The sequence below is a fragment of the Canis lupus genome, chromosome 20 (assembly GCF_011100685.1).
Source record: "Canis lupus familiaris isolate Mischka breed German Shepherd chromosome 20, alternate assembly UU_Cfam_GSD_1.0, whole genome shotgun sequence".
In the NCBI taxonomy this organism is placed as follows: domain Eukaryota; kingdom Metazoa; phylum Chordata; class Mammalia; order Carnivora; family Canidae; genus Canis; species Canis lupus.
This window is the reverse complement of record NC_049241.1, coordinates 40,004,989-40,026,829: the sequence shown is the minus strand read 5'-3', so window position 1 is coordinate 40,026,829 and position 21,841 is coordinate 40,004,989. Positions and strand designations below refer to the sequence as shown.

The following is a 21,841-nucleotide window of genomic DNA, read 5'->3' as shown; positions in this document are numbered from 1 at the left end:
CAGGAGCTGGCGGGAAAGTCTTACTCTCAGGACCTGTCTCGGAGCCCACAGAGCCTCAGTGACACAGGCTATTCCTCAGATGGCATCTCTAGCTCCCAGAGCGAGATCACGGGTGTCGTACAGCAGGAGGTGGAGCAGCTGGACAGCGCAGGGGTGACAGGGCCTCGCCCACCCAGCCCCTCTGAGCTCCACAAGGTGGGGAGTAGCATGCGGCCTTCACTGGAGGCCCAGGGCCCAGCCCCTAGGGGTGAGCAGAGCAAGCCACCCAGGAGCAGTGGTGAGGAGCTGAAGCGGAGGCCCCACTCCTTGTCCATCATGCCTGAGGCCTATGACTCCGATGAAGAGCTGGAGGATATCCTGGAGGAAGAGGAAGACTCTGTGGAGTGGGGGCACCAGAGGGAGCAGCAAGACACAGCCGAGTCCTCAGACGACTTTGGCAGTCAGCTTAGACATGACTACGTGGAGGACAGCAGTGAGGGTGGCCTGTCTCCTCTCCCACCCCAGCCCCCAGCCCGGGCAGCAGAACTGACTGATGAGGAGTTCATGCGACGGCAGATTCTGGAGATGAGCGCTGAGGAAGACAACCTGGAAGAGGATGATGCCACCACCTCTGGGCCCAGCCTGGCCAAACATGGTACCCAGAAGGGCGGCCCCAGGCCCCGGCCTGAGCCCAGCCAAGACCCAGCAGCTCCACCTAAGAGACGTCTGCCACACAATGCCACCACTGGCTATGAGGAGCTGCTCTCTGAAGGGGGCCCAGATGAGGCCAGTGATGGCACTGGGGCCCTGCAGGGGGGGCTCCGCCGCTTCAAGACCATTGAGCTCAATAGCACGGGCAGCTATGGCCATGAGCTGGACATGGGCCAAGGCCCTGACACCAGCCTGGAGCGGGAGCCTGAGCTGGAGATGGAGAGCCTGACGGGCTCACCCGAGGACCGCTCCCGTGGGGAGCATTCCTCCACGCTGCCGGCCTCCACGCCCAGCTACACGTCCGGGACCTCTCCCACCTCCCTGTCCTCACTGGAGGAGGACAGCGACAGCAGCCCCAGCCGCCGGCAGCGGCTGGAAGAAGCAAAGCAGCAGCGCAAGGCCCGGCACCGCTCGCATGGGCCCCTGCTGCCCACCATTGAGGACTCCTCAGAGGAGGAGGAGCTGCGGGAAGAGGAGGAGCTACTGCGGGAGCAGGAGAAGATGCGGGAGGTGGAGCAGCAGCGCATCCGCAGCACTGCCCGCAAGACTCGGCGAGACAAGGAGGAACTGCGGGCCCAGAGGCGGCGTGAGCGCTCCAAGACCCCCCCGAGCAACCTGTCACCCATTGAGGATGCCTCCCCAACTGAGGAGCTGAGGCAGGCGGCTGAGATGGAGGAGCTCCACCGCTCATCCTGCTCCGAGTACTCGCCCTCCCCTTCCCTCGACTCAGAGGCTGAAGCCCTGGACGGTGGCCCCACCCGACTCTACAAGTCGGGCAGTGAGTACAACCTGCCCACCTTCATGTCCCTCTACTCGCCAACGGAGACACCTTCAGGCAGCTCTGCCACTCCCAGCTCTGGCCGGCCCCTCAAGAGCGCAGAAGAGGCCTACGAGGAGATGATGCGCAAGGCCGAGCTGCTCCAGCGGCAACAGGGTCAGGGGGCAGGTGGCCCCTCTCAGCCCACTGGCCCGCGGAGCCAGGGCACCATTGAGTACCAGGATACCCCTGACCAGGACTATGGCCGGCCTGCGCAGCCTGTCTCTGAGGGCACACCGGCCAGCCTGGGAGCAGCGGTATATGAGGAAATCCTTCAGACGTCACAGAGCATTGCTCGCATGCGGCAGGCCTCCTCCCGGGACCTGGCCTTTGCAGAGGATAAGAAGAAGGAGAAGCAGTTTCTGAATGCTGACACTGTGTACATGGACCCAATGAAGCAAAATGGTGGCCCACTCACCCCTGGTACCAGTCCCACCCAGCTTGCTGCCCCTGTTTCCTTTTCCACCTCCTCCTCCTCAGACAGCAGTGGTGGCCGAGTCATTCCCGATGTTCGTGTTACTCAGCATTTTGCAAAGGAGCCTCAGGACCCCCTCAAGCTTCACAGCTCTCCTGTCTCCCCCAGCTCTGCCTCCAAGGAGGTAGGCATATCCTTCTCCCAGGGCCCTGGCGCCCCAGCCACCACAGCTGTGGCTCCTTGTCTGGCCAGCCTGTCACGAGGTTATATGACCCCGACCTCCCCGGCAGGCTCTGAGTGCAGCCCTTCACCATCCTCTGTAGGCTACAGCTATGGACAGAGCCCCGCCACTGCTAACTATGGCTCCCAGACTGAAGAGCTACCCCAGGCCCTCAGTGGCCCCCCTGTCAGTGGACGTGCTGCCAGAGACAAGCCCCTGAGTGTTAGTGATGGTGAGAGCGGCCCCCACATGGCTTCCCGGGGCTATTCCTACTTCGCAGGCTCCAGCCCACCCCTCTCTCCATCTTCTCCCTCAGAGAGTCCTACATTCTCCCCTGGAAAACTGGGCCCAAGAGCCACAGCTGAGTTCTCTACACAGACGCCAAGCCCGACCTCTGCCTCGGAAGTGCCTCGGAGCCCTGGTGCCCCGAGTCCAGCACCCATGGTGGCTCAGGGCACGCAAACGCCACACCGACCCGGCACCCCTCGCCTGGTATGGCAACAGTCCTCTCAGGAGGCCCCTTTCATGGTCATCACTCTGGCATCAGATGCCTCCAGCCAGACCAGGATGGTACATGCCAGCGCCTCCACCTCCCCAGTGTGTTCACCCACGGACATCCAGCCCACCACCCACAGCTATAGCCAGACAACACCTCCGAGTGTGTCCCAGCTGCCCCCAGAGCCACCTGGGCCACCTGGCTTCCCACGGGCACCCAGTGCCAGTGCGGATGGGCCCTTGGCAGTATATGGCTGGGGCACCCTCCCTGCTGAGAACATCTCCCTGTGCCGGATCTCCTCAGTCCCGGGAACATCTAGGGTGGAACCAGGCCCCAGGCCTCCAGGCAGTGCCGTGGTAGACCTTCGCACAGCTGTCAAGCCCACACCCATCATCCTTACTGACCAAGGAATGGACCTGACTTCTCTTGCTGTGGAAGCAAGGAAGTATGGCCTTGCCTTGGATCCAATCCCAGGACGGCAGTCGACTGCTGTGCAGCCTTTGGTCATCAATCTCAACGCCCAGGAGCAGACCCATGCCTTCCTCAGCACTTCCACCACCGTGAGCATCACCATGGCCTCATCTGTGCTCATGGCTCAGCAAAAGCAGCCTGTGGTCTATGGAGACCCCTTCCAGAGCCGGCTTGACTTTGGCCAGGGTGCAGGTAGCCCCGTGTGCCTGGCCCAGGTCAAGCAGGTAGAACAGGCTGTCCAGACAGCCCCGTACCGAGGTGGGCCCCGTGGAAGACCTAGGGAGGCCAAGTTTGCCAGGTATAACCTACCTAACCAGGTAGCACCTCTGGCCAGAAGGGACGTTTTAATCACTCAGATGGGCACTGCCCAGAGTGTTGGCCTCAAATCAGGTCCAGCGCCAGAACCTGGTGCTGAACCCCACCGGGCTGCCCCCACAGAGCTGCGGTCACATGCTATGCCAGGTGCCAGGAAGCCACACACAGTGGTGGTGCAGATGGGAGAGGGCACAGCAGGCACTGTGACCACACTGCTCCCAGAGGAGCCCTCAGGTGCCCTGGACCTCACTGGGATGAGGCCTGAGAGCCAAATGGCATGCTGTGACATGGTCTACAAGTTCCCCTTTGGCAGTAGCTGCACAGGTACCTTCCACCCCACCCCCAATGCACCTGAGAAGAGTGTAGCAGACATTGCCCCACCTGGCCAGAGTGGCGGCCCCTTCTACAGTCCCCGTGACCCTGAGCCTCCTGAGCCCCCTACCTACCGGGCACAGGGGGTAGTGGGACCTGGGCCCCATGAGGAACAGAGGCCCTACCCACAAGGCCTCCATGGCAGGTTATACTCCTCCATGTCTGACACCAATTTGGCTGAGGCTGGCCTCAACTACCATGCCCACAAGATGGGCCAGCTCTTCCAGGGCCCTGGACGAGACTCAGCTATGGATCTCAGCTCGCTGAAGCACTCCTACAGCCTGGGCTTTGTGGATGGACGCTACCTTGGGCAGGGCTTGCAGTATGGCTCCTACACAGACCTACGCCATCCCACAGACATTTTGACTCACCCGCTTCCCATGCGACGCTACAGTTCAGTGTCAAACATCTACTCAGACCACAGGTATGGCCCACGGGGAGATGCAGCTGGCTTCCAGGAGGCCAGCCTGGCCCAGTACAGTGCCACCACCGCCCGTGAGATCAGCCGCATGTGTGCTGCCCTCAACTCCATGGACCAGTATGGAGGGCGGCATGGCAGTGGTGGTGGTGGCCCTGACCTCATGCAGTATCAGCCTCAGCCTGGGTCTGGGCTCAGCGCCCCACAGGGTGTGGCTCCCCTCAGACCTGGCCTCCTAGGGAACCCCACCTTCCCAGAGGGCCACCCAAGTTCTGGGAACCTGGCCCAGTACAGGCCTACGGGAGGCCAGGGAACAGCAGTCAGACAGCTTCTGCCATCCACGGCCACTGTGCGTGCAGCCGATGGCATGATCTACTCAACTATCAACACTCCAATTGCTGCAACACTGCCCATAACCACCCAGCCCGCCTCTGTACTGCGGCCCATGGTGCGCCGTGGCATATACAGGCCTTATGTGTCCGCTGGAGTCACAGCCGTGCCACTCACCAGCCTGACACGCATGCCTGTGATTGCCCCCCGGATACCTCTTGGGCCCACAGGGCTGTACCGATACCCGGCACCAAGTAGATTCCCCACTGCTTCCAGTGTTCCCCCTGCTGAGGGTCCTCTCTACCTGGGGAAACCTGCTGCTGCCAAGGCCCCAGGGGCTGGGGGCCCACTAAGGCCAGAGCTACCCGCAGGGGCGGCTCGGGAAGAACCTCTCTCCACAGCCACCCCTGCTGCCGCCAAGGAGGCCGTAGCAGCCCCAGCCCCGCTGGCTGGCCAAAAGCCCCCCATAGATACTGCTTCCGGTGGCGGCAGTGGAGCCCTTGGCCGGCCGGGGCTGGAGAAGGAGGACGCCACACAGGAGGAGCGACAGCGGAAGCAGCAGGAGCAGCTGCTCCAGCTGGAGCGGGAGCGGGTGGAGTTGGAGAAGCTGCGGCAGCTGCGGCTGCAGGAGGAGCTGGAGCGCGAGCGTGTGGAGCTACAGCGACACCGGGAGGAGGAGCAGCTGCTGGTGCAGCGGGAGCTGCAGGAGCTGCAGACCATCAAGCACCACGTGCTGCAGCAGCAACAGGAGGAGCGGCAGGCCCAGTTCGCCCTGCAGCGGGAGCAGCTAGCACAGCAGCGTCTGCAGCTGGAGCAGATCCAGCAGCTGCAGCAGCAGCTGCAACAGCAGCTAGAGGAGCAGAAACAGCGGCAGAAGGCCCCCTTCCCCGTGGCCTGTGAGGCACCTGGCCGGGGGCCTCCCCCAGCTGCCACAGAGCTGGCTCAGAATGGTCAGTACTGGCCACCTCTGAGCCACACAGCCTTCATTGCTGTGGCAGGGCCAGAGGGGCCGGGGCAGCCTCGGGAGCCTGGGCTGCATCGGGGCCTCCCCAGCTCTGCCTCGGACATGTCCCTGCAGACAGAGGAGCCGTGGGAGGCCAGCCGCAGCAGCATCAAGAAGCGGCACTCTATGCCTCGCCTGCGGGATGCCTGTGAGCCAGAGTCAGGGCCTGAGCCCTGCTCGGTCAGGAGGATTGCAGACAGCAGTGTGCAGACGGACGACGAGGAGGGGGAGGGCCGCTACCTCCTGACCAGGCGGCGCCGGGTGCGGCGGAGTGCGGACTGCAGTGTGCAGACTGATGATGAGGACAGTGCTGAGTGGGAGCAGCCGGTGCGCCGCCGCCGGTCCCGTCTTTCCCGCCATTCGGACTCTGGCTCCGACAGCAAGCACGATGCTGCTGCCTCGTCATCCCCTGCGGCTGCTGCTGCCGCCGTGAGGGCCATGAGCAGCGTGGGCATCCAGACCATCAGTGACTGCTCCGTGCAGACAGAGCCTGACCAACTGCCCAGGGTCTCTCCGGCCATCCATATCACAGCCGTGACCGACCCGAAGGTGGAGATTGTCAGGTACATCTCGGCGCCAGAGAAGACTGGGCGCGGGGAGAGTCTGGCCTGCCAGACGGAACCCGAGGGGCAAGCCCAGGGTGTGGCGGGGCCGCAGCTCATGGGGCCAACCGCCATCAGCCCTTACCTGCCTGGCATCCAGATTGTCACCCCAGGACCCCTGGGCAGATTTGAAAAAAAGAAGCCGGATCCCCTGGAGATTGGATACCAGGCCCAGCTGCCCCCGGAATCCCTGTCACAGCTCGTGAGCCGCCAGCCTCCCAAGTCCCCCCAGGTCCTCTACTCACCAGTCTCACCCCTGTCCCCACACCGGCTCCTGGACACCTCCTTTGCTTCCAGTGAGAGGCTGAACAAGGCTCACGTGAGTCCCCAGAAGCACTTCACAGCTGACAGCGCTCTCCGCCAGCAGACGCTGCCTCGCCCCATGAAGACCCTGCAGCGGTCCTTGTCCGACCCTAAGCCCCTGAGCCCCACCGCCGAGGAGTCTGCCAAAGAGAGGTTCTCCCTCTACCAGCACCAGGGGGGACTGGGTAGCCAGGTATGGGCACAGGGGCTGGTCCAGGGTGGGGCAGGGGTCTCTTTCTAGCCTGGGGGCCCCCGAGGGAGGGGTTTCTCCTGGGGTGGGGGGTGGAGTCACCTTCAGCTCCAGAGGCCCAGAGGAAGGAGTTGAGGATGAGGACTGGACCTTCCTCAAGGCACACCTGGTGGAGCCGGCAGCCTGGCAAGGACATCTGGGCAAATGCACACTCACACACTGGCCCCCACAGCCACCCATCCAGACGCCACTGGAAACTTCAGCCTTTCCTCAGCACTGCCTCTTCATGGCCATATCTGGTCCAGCCCCTACAACATCCCCCCTCCCAGTCTGGGGCCCCCCATTCCAAACCTTTACTGGGGATGTTTCCTTAGAAAATCAGTAACACAGACCTGGCTGGGCCACTCCCTACTCCCAGCCCCAACCTGGCTTCCATGGCCCCACAGGAAGCCCAAGCCTCTGGGCCTAGCATTCAGGGTCCATCCTAATGGGCTGCAGTGTGCTCTTGGTCTCATCTTGTCCCCTGCCCCTCTCTGACCCTCAATAAATCTGCTTACACTCCTATCTGCTCCCCTAGTCAGGGAACCTTACAGCATAAATTTACCCTTGCCTGTGGCTTTAGTTGCCAAAGGATGCCCTGGGACTGAACGAGGTGACCTGCTATGGGCTGCCATGCAGGGGAAGATGGGAGTTGCAAAGGCCTAATGCCAAGGATTTTAAGTGCCAGGCTGAGGAGCATGGGCCTTTCTCATAGGCCTTTGTAGCCTCTGGAGGTTTTAGGCAGGTGAGATGGGCAAGATGTGTTTGTTTTTTTTCCAAAGATTTTATCTGTTTATTTGAGAGAGAGAGAGAGACACACACACACAGCATGAGTTGGGGAGAGGGGCAAAGGGTGAGGTAGAAGCAGGTTCCCCACTGAGCAGGGAGCCTGACGTGGGACTTGATCCCAGGACTCCGAGATAATGACCTGAGTCAAAGGGAGATGCTTAACCAACTGAGCCACCAGGTGCTCCAAGATGGGTATTTTAGAAAGCTTCCTGGGCAGAATGTGGGCAGATGGGCTGAAAGACCACACAGTGGCCTTGAGGAAAAGAGGCAGGAACCAGAGGCACTGTGAAGTATGTCCACCTGTTTCCTGGGATTGATACAGAGAGAAGAGGGTGGGGTCTTGGAGGTGATGAGTTTGGGTAGTGGAGAGCCCAGGGGTATGCAGGCCAGAGAGTGTGGGGGTGGGATCAGAAGTCGCTGGCAGGGAGCCCAGGCCAGGGCTGGCTGTCCTGGCTCCAGGCTGAGGCAGGCACAGAGGTTCCATGGGCTGGCCTTGTGGTGCCATGTCACAATGGGCATTCATGGTGTGTGGCCAAGATAAAAGACGAACAATAGAGTAAGGAGTTCAAAAAGTGAAATTTACTGGGGTGTCTGAGTGGCTCAGTCAGTTAATCGCCCAACTCTTGATCTCAGCTCAGGTGTTGACCTCAGGTTATGAGTTCAAACCCAGCATGGAGCCTACTTTAAAAAACAAACAAACAAACAAACAAACAAACAAAAACCCGGTATTTATTGTTAAAGGCCTATGTATTGTTCTAAGGCTCTGAGGCACACTATTATTTCCTTTATGACATACGGTGAGAGTAGGTGGGAGGCTTTTATATAGTTTCTTCACAAGGTAAAAGGAAAATCCCTATTGTCAGGTCCTAGTGTATTTTGGGGACTTGCTTGGTTCATTAAAACCCAAAGGCCTGGAACACTCTGGGAAGGCTAGGAGCTAGAGATGAAGGCCCTGGTGTAAACCTTCCAGTCATGTGGACCTTCAGGCAATGTGGAACATCAGGGCAGGTGAGGAGAACTACACAGAGGGCAGTGTTAGGGAACCTGGACCAGAGAGCCATGCAGCCAGAGAGAGGGCCAGGGAGGCCCTGAAGGGGAGCTGGCAGCCCTAGAGAGTGGTCGGTTCACAGGGATGTGGAAAGAACTGGGCCAGGCTGAAAGCACAGTCCAGAGGGTTTGGCAGAGGGCGGCACAGGGCAGCTGGGTGGATAAGTGGCTGAGTTACATGTCCCTTAAAAGAGGAGTAGGGCAGGAGGCAGGAAAGACCCAGAGCCTGCAGTAACTGACATACAGTCAGCATGTACCCCATTCCCATGATCCTCTAGGGAGCCTGCTGGGCACCCAGAGGCCACTCTATTTCTTTCCACGGCCCTCTACTGCCGTTGGTCCCCCACCAGCCGCTAGACCTAAACCCAGAGCCAGACTGTGCCCTCCTTACCTCAGGACACTCAGCGGGAGACAGAGGGTGGCCAGCCCCCTGAATACATGCAGGGGTTCTCAGAGCCACTGTGTACCAGAGGTTCTCAGAGGCAGGCCAGTCCCAGAGACCAGCACAGAGGGGCATCTGCTCCTCTGCTCCCCTGCCACTGCCCAGAGTGCTGGGAGTGAGAAGACCTATGAAACGATCACGGGTGGTGATCCCCACCAGTGCGTGGGCAGGACAGGTCTCAAGGTTGCCCGGTGAATCAGAGCACTCGCTGTATGGAGGCCAGCCTCTGCCCCAACCCGAGCCAGGGCTCTTCTACCTTTTGCCCCACCAAGTCACCCACACCTTGGGTCTCAGTGCTGCCCGCCCTTCCCTCTGTCTCAGGTGTCGGCGCTGCCACCCAACGGCCTGGTCCGCAAGGTGAAGCGGACACTGCCCAGCCCCCCTCCAGAGGAGGCTCACCTGCCCCTGGCTGGCCAGGCACCCCCACAGCTGTATGCGGCCAGCCTGCTGCAGCATGGGCTGGCGGGGCCCACCGCTGTCCCTGCCACCAAGGCCAGCCTGCTCCGGGAGCTGGACCGGGACCTGCGGCTGGTGGAGCATGAGTCCACCAAGCTGCGCAAGAAGCAAGCAGAGTTGGATGAGGAGGAGAAGGAGATCGACGCCAAGCTCAAGTACCTGGAGCTGGGCATCACACAGCGGAAAGAGTCTTTGGCCAAAGACCGGGGTGGCCGTGACTACCCACCCTTGCGTGGTCTAGGTGAGCATCGTGACTACTTGTCTGATAGCGAGCTCAACCAGCTACGGCTCCAGGGTTGTGCCACTCCTGCCGGCCAGTACACAGACTTCCCTGGCAGTGCCGCTGCCCCTGCCACCCCCGCTGGCCCCACTGCCTTCCAACAGCCCCGGTTTCCACCTCCAGCCCCACAGTATGCTACAGGCAGTGGTGGGCCAACTCAGAACGGATTCCCAGCCCACCAAACACCCACCTACCCTGGCCCCAGCACGTACCCAGCACCTGCCTTTCCTCCTGGCACCAGTTACCCAGCTGAGCCTGGTCTGCCAAGCCAACAGGCTTTCCGTCCCACAGGCCATTATGCAGCCCAAACACCCATGCCAACCACACAGAGCACTCTTTTCCCAGTCCCGGCTGACAGCCGTGTCCCGCACCAGAAGCCACGCCAGACATCACTAGCCGACTTGGAACAGAAGGTGCCCACTAACTATGAAGTGATCGCCAGCCCTGTTGTGGCCATGTCTTCGGCCCCATCTGAAACCAGCTACAGTGGCCCAGCAGTAAGCAGCAGCTATGAGCAAGGCAAAGCTGCTGAGCTGCCCCGGGCCAGTGACCGTAGTGGCGTGAGCCTGAGCTCAGCCTCCACCTATCCCTCTGACTCCCACTACACCAGCCTGGAGCAGAATGTCCCTCGGAACTATGTGATGATTGACGACATCAGTGAGCTGACCAAGGACAACGCCTCCACTGCCCCTGAGAGCCAGCGACTGGAGCCCCTGGGGCCAAGCAGCAGCAGTGGGCGTCCCGGGAAAGAGCCGGGAGAACCAGGCATTCTGGAGGGGCCCATACTGCCCTGCTGCTATACCAGAGGGGAGGAAGAATCTGAGGAGGACTCTTATGACCCCCGTGGGAAGAGTGGCCATCACCGGAGTGTGGAGAGCAATGGCCGAGCAGCCAGTGCCCACTACTATGGTGATAGTGACTACAGACACGGGGCTCGAGCAGACAAGTATGGCCCAGGCCCCATGGGGCCCAAGCATCCCTCTAAGAGCCTGGCACCAGCTGCCATCTCTTCAAAGCGCAGCAAGCACCGGAAGCAGGGCATGGAGCAAAAGATCTCCAAGTTCTCACCTATTGAAGAGGCCAAGGACGTGGAGTCGGATCTGGCCTCCTACCCCTCCCCTGCAGTCAGCAGCAGCCTGGCCTCTCGGGGCAGGAAGTTCCAGGATGAAATCACCTATGGGCTCAAGAAGAACGTATATGAGCAGCAGAGGTACTATGGGGTGTCCAGCCGGGACCCAGTGGAGGAGGATGACCGCATGTATGGAGGGAGCAGCCGGTCCCGGGTGGCCTCTGCATACAGTGGGGAGAAGCTGTCCAGCCATGACTTCAGCGGCCGGGGCAAAGGATATGAGCGGGAGCGGGAAGCTGTGGAGCGACTTCAAAAAGCGGGCCCCAAGCCCTCGTCCCTGAGCATGGCCCACAGCCGGGCCCGGCCCCCCATGCGAAGCCAGACCTCTGAAGAGGAGAGCCCCGTCAGCCCCTTGGGGCGGCCTCGCCCTGCCGGCAGCACACTTCCTTCTGGGGACACCTGCCCACAGTTCTGCTCCAGCCACTCCATGCCTGACGTCCAGGAGCATATCAAGGATGGGCCTCGGGCCCACACGTATAAGCGTGAAGAAAGCTACATCCTGGATGACTCCCACTGCGTAGTTTCCGACAGCGAAGGTAATGGCAGCCAGGGGTGATTTCTGCAGCTGCTCAGCATCTTGGGGGGCCTGCCCACCCATGGGGCCCTGGGCCCTGAGATGTCCCAGAGGGGCCTGACTTGGCGCCTCACCCAGTGGGCCCTGCTGCAGGCTGCTCCACCTGTGCCTTGGCCCTGGTTGTGGGGGGGCGGGCTGGGGGCCTAGTGGTAATGCTTGTGGCTGTGGCGCCCACTCTCTGGTTTCCTTGCATGGCTTCAGCTGGGCCTCCCCCTGCAGCCAGCCTGGGGGTTGATGGTGTTCTGTTTTTGGTCTCTGAAGCGTATCACCTGGGCCAGGAGGAGACAGACTGGTTTGATAAGCCCCGGGATGCCCGCTCTGACCGATTCAGGCACCATGGGGGCCATGCAGTCTCCTCCTCCTCCCAGAAGCGAGGCCCTGCCAGGCACAGCTACCACGACTACGATGAGCCCCCCGAGGAGGGCCTGTGGCCACATGATGAGGGTGGCCCTAGCCGCCACACCTCAGCCAAGGAACACCGGCACCACGGTGACCACGGGCGGCACTCAGGCCGCCACGCTGGCGATGAGCCAGGCCGGCGTGCTGCCAAACCACACACTCGGGACCTGGGGCGCCATGAGGCCCGGCCTCACCCTCAACCCAGCCCTGCCCCAGCCATGCAGAAGAAGGGTCAGCCTGGGTACCCCAGCTCTGCTGAGTACTCACAGCCATCCCGTGCTCCGTCAGCATACCATCATGCCTCCGACAGCAAGAAGGGCTCCCGGCAGGCCCACTCGGGGCCCACTACACCGCAGCCAAAGCCAGAATCCCAGCCACAGCCGCAAGGTCGGCAGGTGGCTCCTGGGCCACAGCAGTCACAGCCGCCACCGTCGAGGCAGACTCCCTCGGCGACAGGATTGCGCCAGCCACAGACACCGCAGCAGCAGCAGCAGCAGCAACAGCAGCAGCAGCAGCAAGGTCTCGGGACACAGCCCGCTCAGCAGGCCCCAGTGCAGACTCGGGTACAGCAGCAGGGCCAGCCAGCTGCCAGGGGCCCAGCCCCTGCTGCCAGCCAGCCAGCAGGGAAGGCTCAGCCGGGCCCCACAACAGCCACAGGCCCCCAGCCAGTAGGACCGGTAAGTAGGGCTCCAGCACACAGATGTACCCAGGGTGGATGCTGTGGCGGGAGCTGGGACGTGCCCTCGATTCCCTACTGGGTGTGGGCAGAGTCGTCGGACGGTGTCTTAGCTGTGGGTTCTGTGTTGCAGCCACGGGCAGAGCAGGCAAATGGCTCTAAAGGGACAGCCAAGGCACCCCAACAGGGGAGGCCTCCTCAGGCCCAACCACCACCAGGACCTGGACCTGCAGGTGAGCCTATATTTTGGTGCCTTCAGCCATGGCCCCAAGTTCCTGATCTGCCCTCTCCCTATACCCACTGGCACCCTGAGCTCCCTTGTACCGCATACTATACTGTTTCCGGAGAAGGTGCCCAGGGGTCTGGAGACCTTCCTAACAGAAATGAGCCTGGGGTTAGAATGAGCTAGTGGTTGGGGCACCTGGGTGACTCAGTGGGTTGGGCATCCGACTTTTGGTTTCAGCATGGGCCATCATCTCATGGCTCGTGGGATGTGAGATTGAGCCCTTCATTGGGCTTCACACTCAGCGGGGAGTCTGCTCAAAGATTTTCCCCCTCTGCCTCTCCCTTTACACATTCTCTCTCTCTCTCTCTCTTTCTCTCTCTCCCTCCCACCCTCCCTCCCTCCCTCCCCCCTCCTCTCTGTAAAATAAATAAATAAATCTTTTTAAAAAATGAGCTAGTGGGGTCACCAGCACTGGGGCCTTCTGGTTCAGGAAGCTCTGGGCAGGACCTGAAAGGGACAGGTAAGTATAGGTCCAGGACCATAGCCTCTTACTATCTCCCTCCTTCCCCTTCTACCTCTGCCTTCCCATCCTACTCTTCTCTTCCTTCCTTTCTTCTTTCTGCTTCCTCCCACCCTCCTCCCTTCTTGTTCTTCCCTCTCTCTCTCTTCCTTACTCTCTTCCTCCTCACTCTCCCACCTCATGGCTGCCTGTGTGCAGACTCCCTCAGGGCTTCTCTCCCCCTCAGAGCCCAAAGGGCCAAGCCTGCCTCCTGAGGGTGGTCTCTTTCCCCCTAGGCATGAAGGCCGGAGCCAGGCCTGGAGGGACTCCAGGGGCTCCTGCTGGCCAGCCAGGCGCTGAAGGTGAGAGTGTGCTCTCCAAAATCCTTCCTGGTGGGGCAGCAGAGCAGGCCGGCAAACTGACAGAAGGTAGGCCCTGCCTGCGGCCAGGTCCATGGTGGGTAGCGGCTCCGGGGCCCTGCTGTGGCAGAGGTTGGGTCTGGGAAATGATTCTAGGCTCAGTCAGTGAGCCACAGGCCAGCCTGAAGGTCTACCTGCTGTCTCCCAGTGGTTTTCTGGCAGGGGAGGGGGTGTCCCCTGCCCCTTGGGCTACGCTGGGCTTCACTGCCAAATGGCCCCAACAAGGAGGGAGTTTAGTCTAATTTCCTGATGTCTCTCTCCTTTTTCTGTCATAGCTGTCTCTGCTTTTGGCAAAAAGTTCTCCTCATTCTGGTGACCATGCCCTGCAGGGTAAGTATGAGTTGCCTTGACCCAGCCTCCCTTCATGTGGGGGTCCTCAGGGATCCTCTAGGAGGAGTCTTATCTTCAGCAGTGGGTGATGTGGCCAGAGCTGCAGTATCCTCTCCTGTGAGTGTGGGAGGAGGGCAAGGAGGAGGAGAAAGGACTCAATGCACAGAGGCCCTAACACGGGGCCAACTTAGTAGAGGTCCCAGCAGAGGGAAGCTAGGACCAACATCCCCTTGTCCTCTACCACCACCCCCTACCACCTCTACCCCAGGGCTCTCACAGCCTTGAGTTGACTTTACTTTGTACGTAGGGCCCCCTGGGATGCAGCTTCTCCCCAACCCTCCTCTGTAAATACTCCACAGGCTCTTGAAGAGATGAAGGGAGATGATATCATTGCTGTGGAAAAATCTCTGGAGTCAGAGGCCTGGGCACAGCTCTGGACTCTGCGTATAACAGTGAGTGTCAGGTCCAGGGTAGGGTGGGACAGAAGAGGGGGTGAAGGTCCGAGGCCTGGCTGACCAGACCCACGTAGTTCCTACAGGTGTGAACTGGGACAAGGCTGGTGGGCTGCCTTCAGCTGTGATGGGTGTGGCAGCTGAGAGGCAGAGACCCCTAAGCTGGCTGAGATGACTCAGGTAGTAAGCTTGGGGAATGACCCAGCAAAGCCACCCATGTCCCTCAACTTAAGGGCTGTGTGCTGGGCACTGATTCCAAAGCCGCTTCCCTGAGGCTGGTGCTGATGACTTTGCTCCAGACAGTCAGGTGAGGCCAGAATCCCCAACCCTGCCAAGCTTAGCAACCATGGGCACGGACTTCAAACACTGTGGGCTTCATAGGATGAACACATGACCTGAAAGATGGAGTTGCAGGAGGAATGAGGCAGCCAGGAATAGAACAGAGAGGAGAGGGTGGTCACTGGGCAGGCAGTCTTAGCCCCCAATCAGGTCAGCCCAGGGAGAGAGTGCAAGGGCCTTCACATGGGAGCCCTGGCTCTGCCTGGATGGCAGTGGCTCCTCTTGGAGCCCTCTCTGACCTTAGCCCGGCCCCTGTGGCAGAGAAGGTGGCAGTGCATCATTCAGGATGGGGGTGGGGAGGGTAGCCTAGCTAGTGGCACTGCTCTGTGTACAGCTAGGGACCACCTTCTACCATTCCATAACTCTGGGACCCCCTCCCTTTCCTTCCTTTGCTATTTCTCAGGTTAAGAGTGCAGAGGTTTAAAAAAAAAAAAAAGTGCAGAGGTCTGGGTACTTCTCATGGTGAGCAGGCATGTGTGTGGCAGGGCCAGAGAGTTAGCAAGCAAACTACAGGCTAGGGCTGCTTGTAGGAAGGAGCTGGGTGTAGTTTCAGAAGGGCTGCCTGTCTCCAGAGGAAGACACTAGAAAGGCCTGGTCTCCCATCCACTTATCCATTTATTCCACACATGTTTGTCCAGCCCTAGGCCGGTGCCAGGCCCTGTTCCAGGTGCGGGATACATCAGGGAACAAAACCAAATCCCTGCCCTCCAAAGCTGACATTCCATTTAAGGGGGACAGAGAATAAATAGAGGAGAGGAGGGAAGGGGGTGGGACAGGTGAGCTTCAAGGCTGGACAGAAAGCCAGCACAGCCAGAGCCACATGGAGGGTAAAGGTGGTCAGGGGTGAAGTCTGAGGGGGTGGGAGCCAGCTCGGGTGAGCTTTATAGGCCAAAGTAAAGAGCCCGGAATTTATTCTAATTACAGTAGCCACAGTGCGGCTCCCCCAGCGTTCTTCCTGCCTTTACCCCAAGACACCAGGCACCCTGCCGCTTTCTCGCCCAGCTGGATGTTTCCTCGGAGTTGTCCTGGAACAGATGTGAAATCAGAAATTGTGCTGGAGGGAAGGAGGGGCAGCCCATGGGCTGGGTCCACAGCAGAATGTACCTTGGGTTTAGGGCCAGGGATCCATCACTGAGAGCAAAAGGAGCCACAGGCACGGTTTTGTTCTGCGGCCCCCCACATGAACCTGGGTGGCCACTGAGACCCTTACCTTTGTATTTAAAAGGATTTCTCAGGTTTGGGCACTTGGCCAACGATTGGGCCAAGTGATCAGTGCTTCTGTGAGTGTCCATCTCCTGGTGTCTGCTATGGCCATCTCAGAAGTGGGCTGGGAGAGGCTGGCCATTTTACACAAAATGTCATCTTCCTTACTCACTAAACAACTTTTGTTATATTCAAGAAATGTCCCTTACTGGCCAACTAGGTTCTTTTTGTCCTCTTCATGACTTCAAAATTGCTCAAGCATCCATCTCCTGAGGCTCCATGTGTGGGGATCCCCTGGGTGAGAAGGAGTCAGGCCATTGGCACATGGTAGACTGCCAGCCAAGAAGAGGGTAGGGATTGGAAGTGGCCGTCCTCAGTTCTTGACAATATCCTTCTTTCTTTCTTTCTTTCTTTCTTTCCCTCCCTCCCTCCCCTTCCTTCTCTCCTCTAAGCATCTGCAATCTGGCAAACTCTTGGCCCAAAGACTCACACCAGGTGGGACGTGGCAGGCAGGCTTGAGGATGGAGTGTTTTCTAACAGCAGCTGCCTGGGTGAAGCATCTATTGGACATGTTGGGACCACTGGCCCGGGGGACCTGTGATTGTCTTTCCAGAGACCCTGCTCTCCTCAGGGCGCCACCTTCGAGGCATAGCCTTTGCTGGGAGGGAGGAGCCCTCTCCGGACACCCTGCCACCGTGGCAGTCCTGCTGCTCTTCCCACAGCCGCCTCTCTGCGGCCCGGCCAGCCAGGCTTCCTATGCGTTATACACAGAGTTTGGTCCCAGGCTACCTGTTTCTGACGGACGCTGCCCTCCCTCCACGATGCCAGAAGTTTTTCCACAGCCTTGGAGAGGGGCTTTGACTGAGGGCTGGGGGCGCCGGGCTCCGTTTCCTTCACATTCCAGCTGGCCCGGATCCCTCTGTGGCCACAGGGCCCTGCTCCCCTCACCTTGCCCTCTGGGTGACATCGGAGCAGACCTCCATGTGACCACTAGTGTGGGGCTGGGAGAACTTTACAAACATTAGGACCTAACACTGTCTCATTGCTGAAATAAGAGGCCATAGCACCGAAGAGCAGCGTGGTCACTGGCTGAGGCTTCTCCCAGCCCATGGGTGGCAGCATGCTAGCATGCCTGCCACCATCTCAAAGCCATCCCCCCCAGCCATCATGAGCATCCCAGTGGCACCGCCATTGTCTCAACCAGCCAGCTCCCTGTTCGTACGCCTGGGGATTTCTTTTTGATTTCAAGAACAGCCTTAATCATTTCAGTTTGATTTACGTGTATACCTCATAAGCATTTTTCTTTTTTCTTCTTCTCCCCTTCCTCTCTTTTTCTTGGCTCATCTCCTTGCCCCTCCCCTCCACCACCACATGTGACTGATGGTTCCGTGTCCTCTCTGCTCCGCCCCTGCTCAGCACAGGGAGAATGTTGACTCAGAAGCAATAGGGGGCAGCAGGCCATCAAGAGCACAACCCCAGGGCGAGGTCTAGGGAGGCCCCCCAGCCCGCCTCTGTTTACTGTGTAATCCAGTCCTTCTTAAGCCATCACCAGTGGCCGTGCTCAGAGCAGAGGGGCCAGGGCTTCTGCCAGCCGAGGGCAGGGCCCAGAGCCCTGTGCTGGGGAGTATGGCACCATCCACTGCCCTGGTGGACTGGGTGGCATTCTTCCCCAAGGCCCTTACCTTGGGGGCCTCCCTTCCTCTTGGGCACCCCCACCAGTCTCATCTCTAACGTTCTATGCAATGAAATATAAACCCTCAAAGACAACTGTTAATATTTAATAAATTCCATGTTATGTATAAGGAGTCAATTGCAACCATGCAATTGAGAAACTGGAATAGATAGGCTCATATCAAGCCCCCTGCCCCCTGCTCCCACCGTGTGTGTGAACTTCTCAGTTTGTGGCATGTTTGACCTGTGGCAGGACTCGCTGCTGCCAGGTGAGTCACCGCCTGTCCTGCAGTGGAGCATGCACAGCTCGCAGCCTTTTTGCACGATTTCATCCATTTTAAATGCTCGACCCTCTTGCTTGGGAGTTCTTTTTGCCTCAGAACCTCTCCTTCAGGAGTGCTTCTAGCTGACTTCTGCACGAGCTAGTGAGGACCTGCTGGAATAGTTGCCTGAGCATGCCAGGCATAGTGCCCTCGTGGGCCCTGCAGGTTTCTTGGATCAGGATGGCAGGTAAAAAGCAGCATCTGGAGTAAACACGCTGGTGGGGCCCACACAGGAGTGTGTGGGTGAACATTCAGAAGGTTTGCTGTAGGATTTCCATCCGTAAGTTGCTCCCTGTCTCATCCCATCCCTGAGCCAGAGGTGTCTGACACAGCTCAGGGGGTCATGGCTCAGGCACAGAACTGGGCTGTGTCTTTGGCCAGAGACACAGAGGCCAAGGGCAGGGGCTGGCTATGTATGGCCTAGGGACCTGACTATACCTGTTCCATGCCTCTCCTTTGTAGCTGGGCAGCTCCAAGGTCTGTGAGCCAAGAAATATAGGCTGGGGCAAGTGGGTCAAAGGTGCTCAGGAAGAGCTAGACCTCTGGCACTTGTGGCAAGGACAGCTGACAATGTCATCTGGGACCAGAGGAGGTGTTCCCATAGACAGGAGCTTCAAGCTGAGTTTTTTGGGAAGCTTCTCAAAGCAAAATTTGCAGAAGGTTCTGTTCTGACCCTTTTTCTATCTGTCCCCAGGACCTAAACTCCCTGCCCACCCTCGTCTCTGAAGCCCAAGTATCCCACTGCACATCAGCTTCTCTCTGACTGAGCCAGCAGTGCAGCAGGCAGTGACTACCTGACCCCTCGAGGCCTGGCCTTCCTCCAGTTTGCTCTGGTTTGCACCATGCATTTCTCAGGGGTCCACATTTCTCATACTTTCCAATAAGGTCTACACAGCCCTTCAGAGGGGGATCCTGGCCACCTCTGGCAGCTGTGGATGGGACAGGAGGTTGTCAACCTCTATTTTGGGCCTGCAACCCTGGTCCTCCCAGATTTGGGCGTCACCCATCTCCCAGGACACCTGCCTTATCCCAGAGATCAGGCCTGGGCTGTAAGAGCCCATCTGAGCAAGGGCTAAGGGAGGCCACTATCAATCACCTTCTGATTATGCAGGGCCAGGTCTGTGTGGGGATGTGCCTGGTGGCTGGATACATGGGGGACCAAGGCAGTAATCCTTCCCACGAAAGGTCAAGGGATGGGGCCAGGAGCAGGAAAGGCAGGGAGATGGCAGCAGGTCAGCCTCCACCAGGCCCAGTCTCAGGCTCTAAAATGTTGACTTTTCCTTGAATCTCCTTTCTGACCAAGCCCTCTGACTTTGAACTTTCTGACATCTGCCACTTCCCCCACTCCCCAAGGCATCCACAGGACACATCGATACCCTCACCCCTTGTGAAGGTGACTGGAGCAGGCCGCTCTGAGTCACAAGTGATCTGATCCTCATGTAGATGAAGCTTGTGGCTCTGGGGGGCACTGTAGCCAGAGGTGGAGGGACCAGCATTTGGTGCCCTGGGCAGTGGGGAGCATTGAGCACATCTCCAAATAGGCAAAGAGTCTCTGGGATATACAGTCCAGGCCTTCTCCACACCTGCTTCCCAGGGTCTGAGCAAAGACACTGTCTCTGCTCGCTCCAGGGCCCAGTACACTCACAGCACAGCGACACCCCCTCCTACCCACTCACTTAGTCCTTGGGAAGAAAATGTGGCCTCAAGGGCCCATGATGAGAGGGCAGTGGTGGCAGTAACTATGGCCTATCTTCTGGAGCCTGGGGGGGCGTTTTCCAGGCAGCATGGTCCTGGCTGATTGGCCCTTCCCCTGCCCTCATGCCACCCTCCCCCCATTCTGTAAATACTTGTCATCGTGGACTCCGACAGGGTCAGAGGGACAGGCCCGGCCAACTGAAACTCCTCAGATATATCATCTCTGTCTCCCTGGGTACCAGCAGCCCTGCTGCCATGTGCACTGGGGTGGCGCTGGAGAGCCATGGAAATCGTGAGATACTGTGTGTGTATGCATGTGAACAAGCGTGTGAATGTGTATGTGTGTGTGTGTCTGCCTCATTCAGCCTCTGGGATCAAGTCAGCTCCCGCTCTTCAAGCGCAGTGGCCTGGAGAGTGGTAGCTGCCAAACGCCTTTCCTCTGCTAGCTTCCATGTCTTGTTTTTGCTCTCTCCTCACTCTTTCCCTCCCTCCCTTTCTTTCCTTCTCTCCTTTATTTGAGGGGGGAAGAGTGCTGTATAAAGTCAAACAAACAAGTTTACAGTTGTAAGTGCAATGACCCGAGTCCTCCACATGACCTTGTGAATCGTGTGCCGTCCTTCTGTGCTCTGTGAGAACTCGTGGTACTTCGGTGTCCCTCCCCCTGTATTGTGACAAGGTAATTCTGTGGTATCAGAATAAAAGGACTTGATATAAACAACCTACAGACTGTCTCTGGGATGGTTTCTGAAATGGGAAGGCTTAGCCAGAAGACCAAATCCCTCAACTTGTGATAATCCTGTCTGTTCACAGTTAAAAGGAGAAGAGTGAAAGGGCCAAATTGTAGAAGTGCTAGCAAGGCCCTGGCTGTGTCTACACCAAACCGGCCAAAAACAATGGGCCCTCCACAAAGACGCCCGGGCAGTTTCCAGGTTTGGACCTGGAGGGAGCAGTTCCCTGTGCAGATGTTGAGGGACCATGCCTCCAAGGCCTACGTGTCCAGGCTGCACAGCATTTCTGCGGCTGCATTCCTGGTGAGCCAGGTGAGCAGGTGCTGCCCCCTGCTGCCGACAACAAGCACTACATCTATCTGCCTTGCCGTGTCTACTCAATCCCACAACTCTTCCAGGTGGCCAGATTATAGTCCTTCCCCCAAAGGATGGGAGAACCTCCTTACCAAAGTAACCCAGAGCTGCTGGAAATTTTCTTAATGCAGATAAAGAAAATAGCATCAGCGTCACCTCTGACCTTCCTCCAGAATTAGTATCTTGACATAGGTCTTTCTTGTTTTTCTTTTTCATTTTAAACAGAAACCAGAAGGCACAATACCTTCTGTTTTCTAGCTTCCTGTTTATTTCTACATGTTCATCCCAGGTAATGAGATGTTTATCCTACAATGCCCAGCTTCCAGACAGCTGCACGATGAGTTTATAGCCAGTGTATAGTACACACCCTAAAGGCTGGGCATCATGGTCATGGTTTTCCTTAATAAAATAAGCAACACTAGTGAACATCCTAGTTTCCAACTTCTGGTCCACTCAGATTGGTGACTGGGGCCACCCTTTCTGCTCTCAGTTCTGGCCTTGACAGGCCTGTACATACTTGGTGCCCACAAAGGCAAGCGACCTCAGAAAGTGGAGGCTGTTTTTACTTAACTAGTCCAATGTGGTTGATGGGGAAGGGAAAGCTACAGTGCAGGCAAGTGGAGATCTCAGTCAGAGGCAAGGAGGGGTGCAGCAAGCCAGGTCCCTGAGGTATGGAAGACCAGCCAGGCTCAGGGTAAATGGAGTAGGGGATATCCCTACTCGCCCGACTGGTGCCTAACCTCTCCTGCCCTCCTCTGCCATTATTGCCCACCCAGTTCTGTGCCACTGTGCTGAGGGAGCCTGCCTATCCAAATTCTCCTATCCACAGGAAGCTCTCTGGTTTTATGTGGAGCCCGACCTCCATCAGGCCCTCTGCACCCAAGAGCTTTGAACGAAGCCTGGGGAGGCAGGTAGAAGAAACCCAACCACTCGCGATCCCCAGCAAGGTGCCACACTAAGTGGGGCGGTTGAGGGCTGCAGGGACAGATAGCTCTTGGGGAAGGCCTGGTGGCCGATAAGCCCAGGCGACACCCTGAAAGCTCAGCATCCGCCCTTCTTTGCCCTGCGACCCAGGGCTCTGCGCGATCCCTCTCATCTGCCTGGAAGCTCGCTCAGCCAGCTTGCTCTG

The 21,841-nt window shown here is 58.6% G+C and overlaps 1 protein-coding gene across 1 annotated transcript in view; it reads left to right on the top strand.

Annotated features, from left to right (window-relative positions):
• BSN (bassoon presynaptic cytomatrix protein) overlaps window positions 1–20,352 on the top strand; it is a 43,588-nt gene extending 23,236 nt beyond the window's left edge. Inside the window, exons 5-11 of the mRNA XM_038565358.1 lie at window positions 4–6,645; window positions 9,281–11,360; window positions 11,660–12,474; window positions 12,607–12,706; window positions 13,495–13,626; window positions 13,893–13,947; window positions 16,394–20,352. Coding sequence (XP_038421286.1) covers window positions 4–6,645; window positions 9,281–11,360; window positions 11,660–12,474; window positions 12,607–12,706; window positions 13,495–13,626; window positions 13,893–13,933 — 9,810 coding nt within the window. The 3' untranslated portion in view covers window positions 13,934–13,947; window positions 16,394–20,352. The remainder of the gene's footprint in view (window positions 1–3; window positions 6,646–9,280; window positions 11,361–11,659; window positions 12,475–12,606; window positions 12,707–13,494; window positions 13,627–13,892; window positions 13,948–16,393) is intronic.
• Window positions 20,353–21,841: the final 1,489 nt, after the last annotated feature.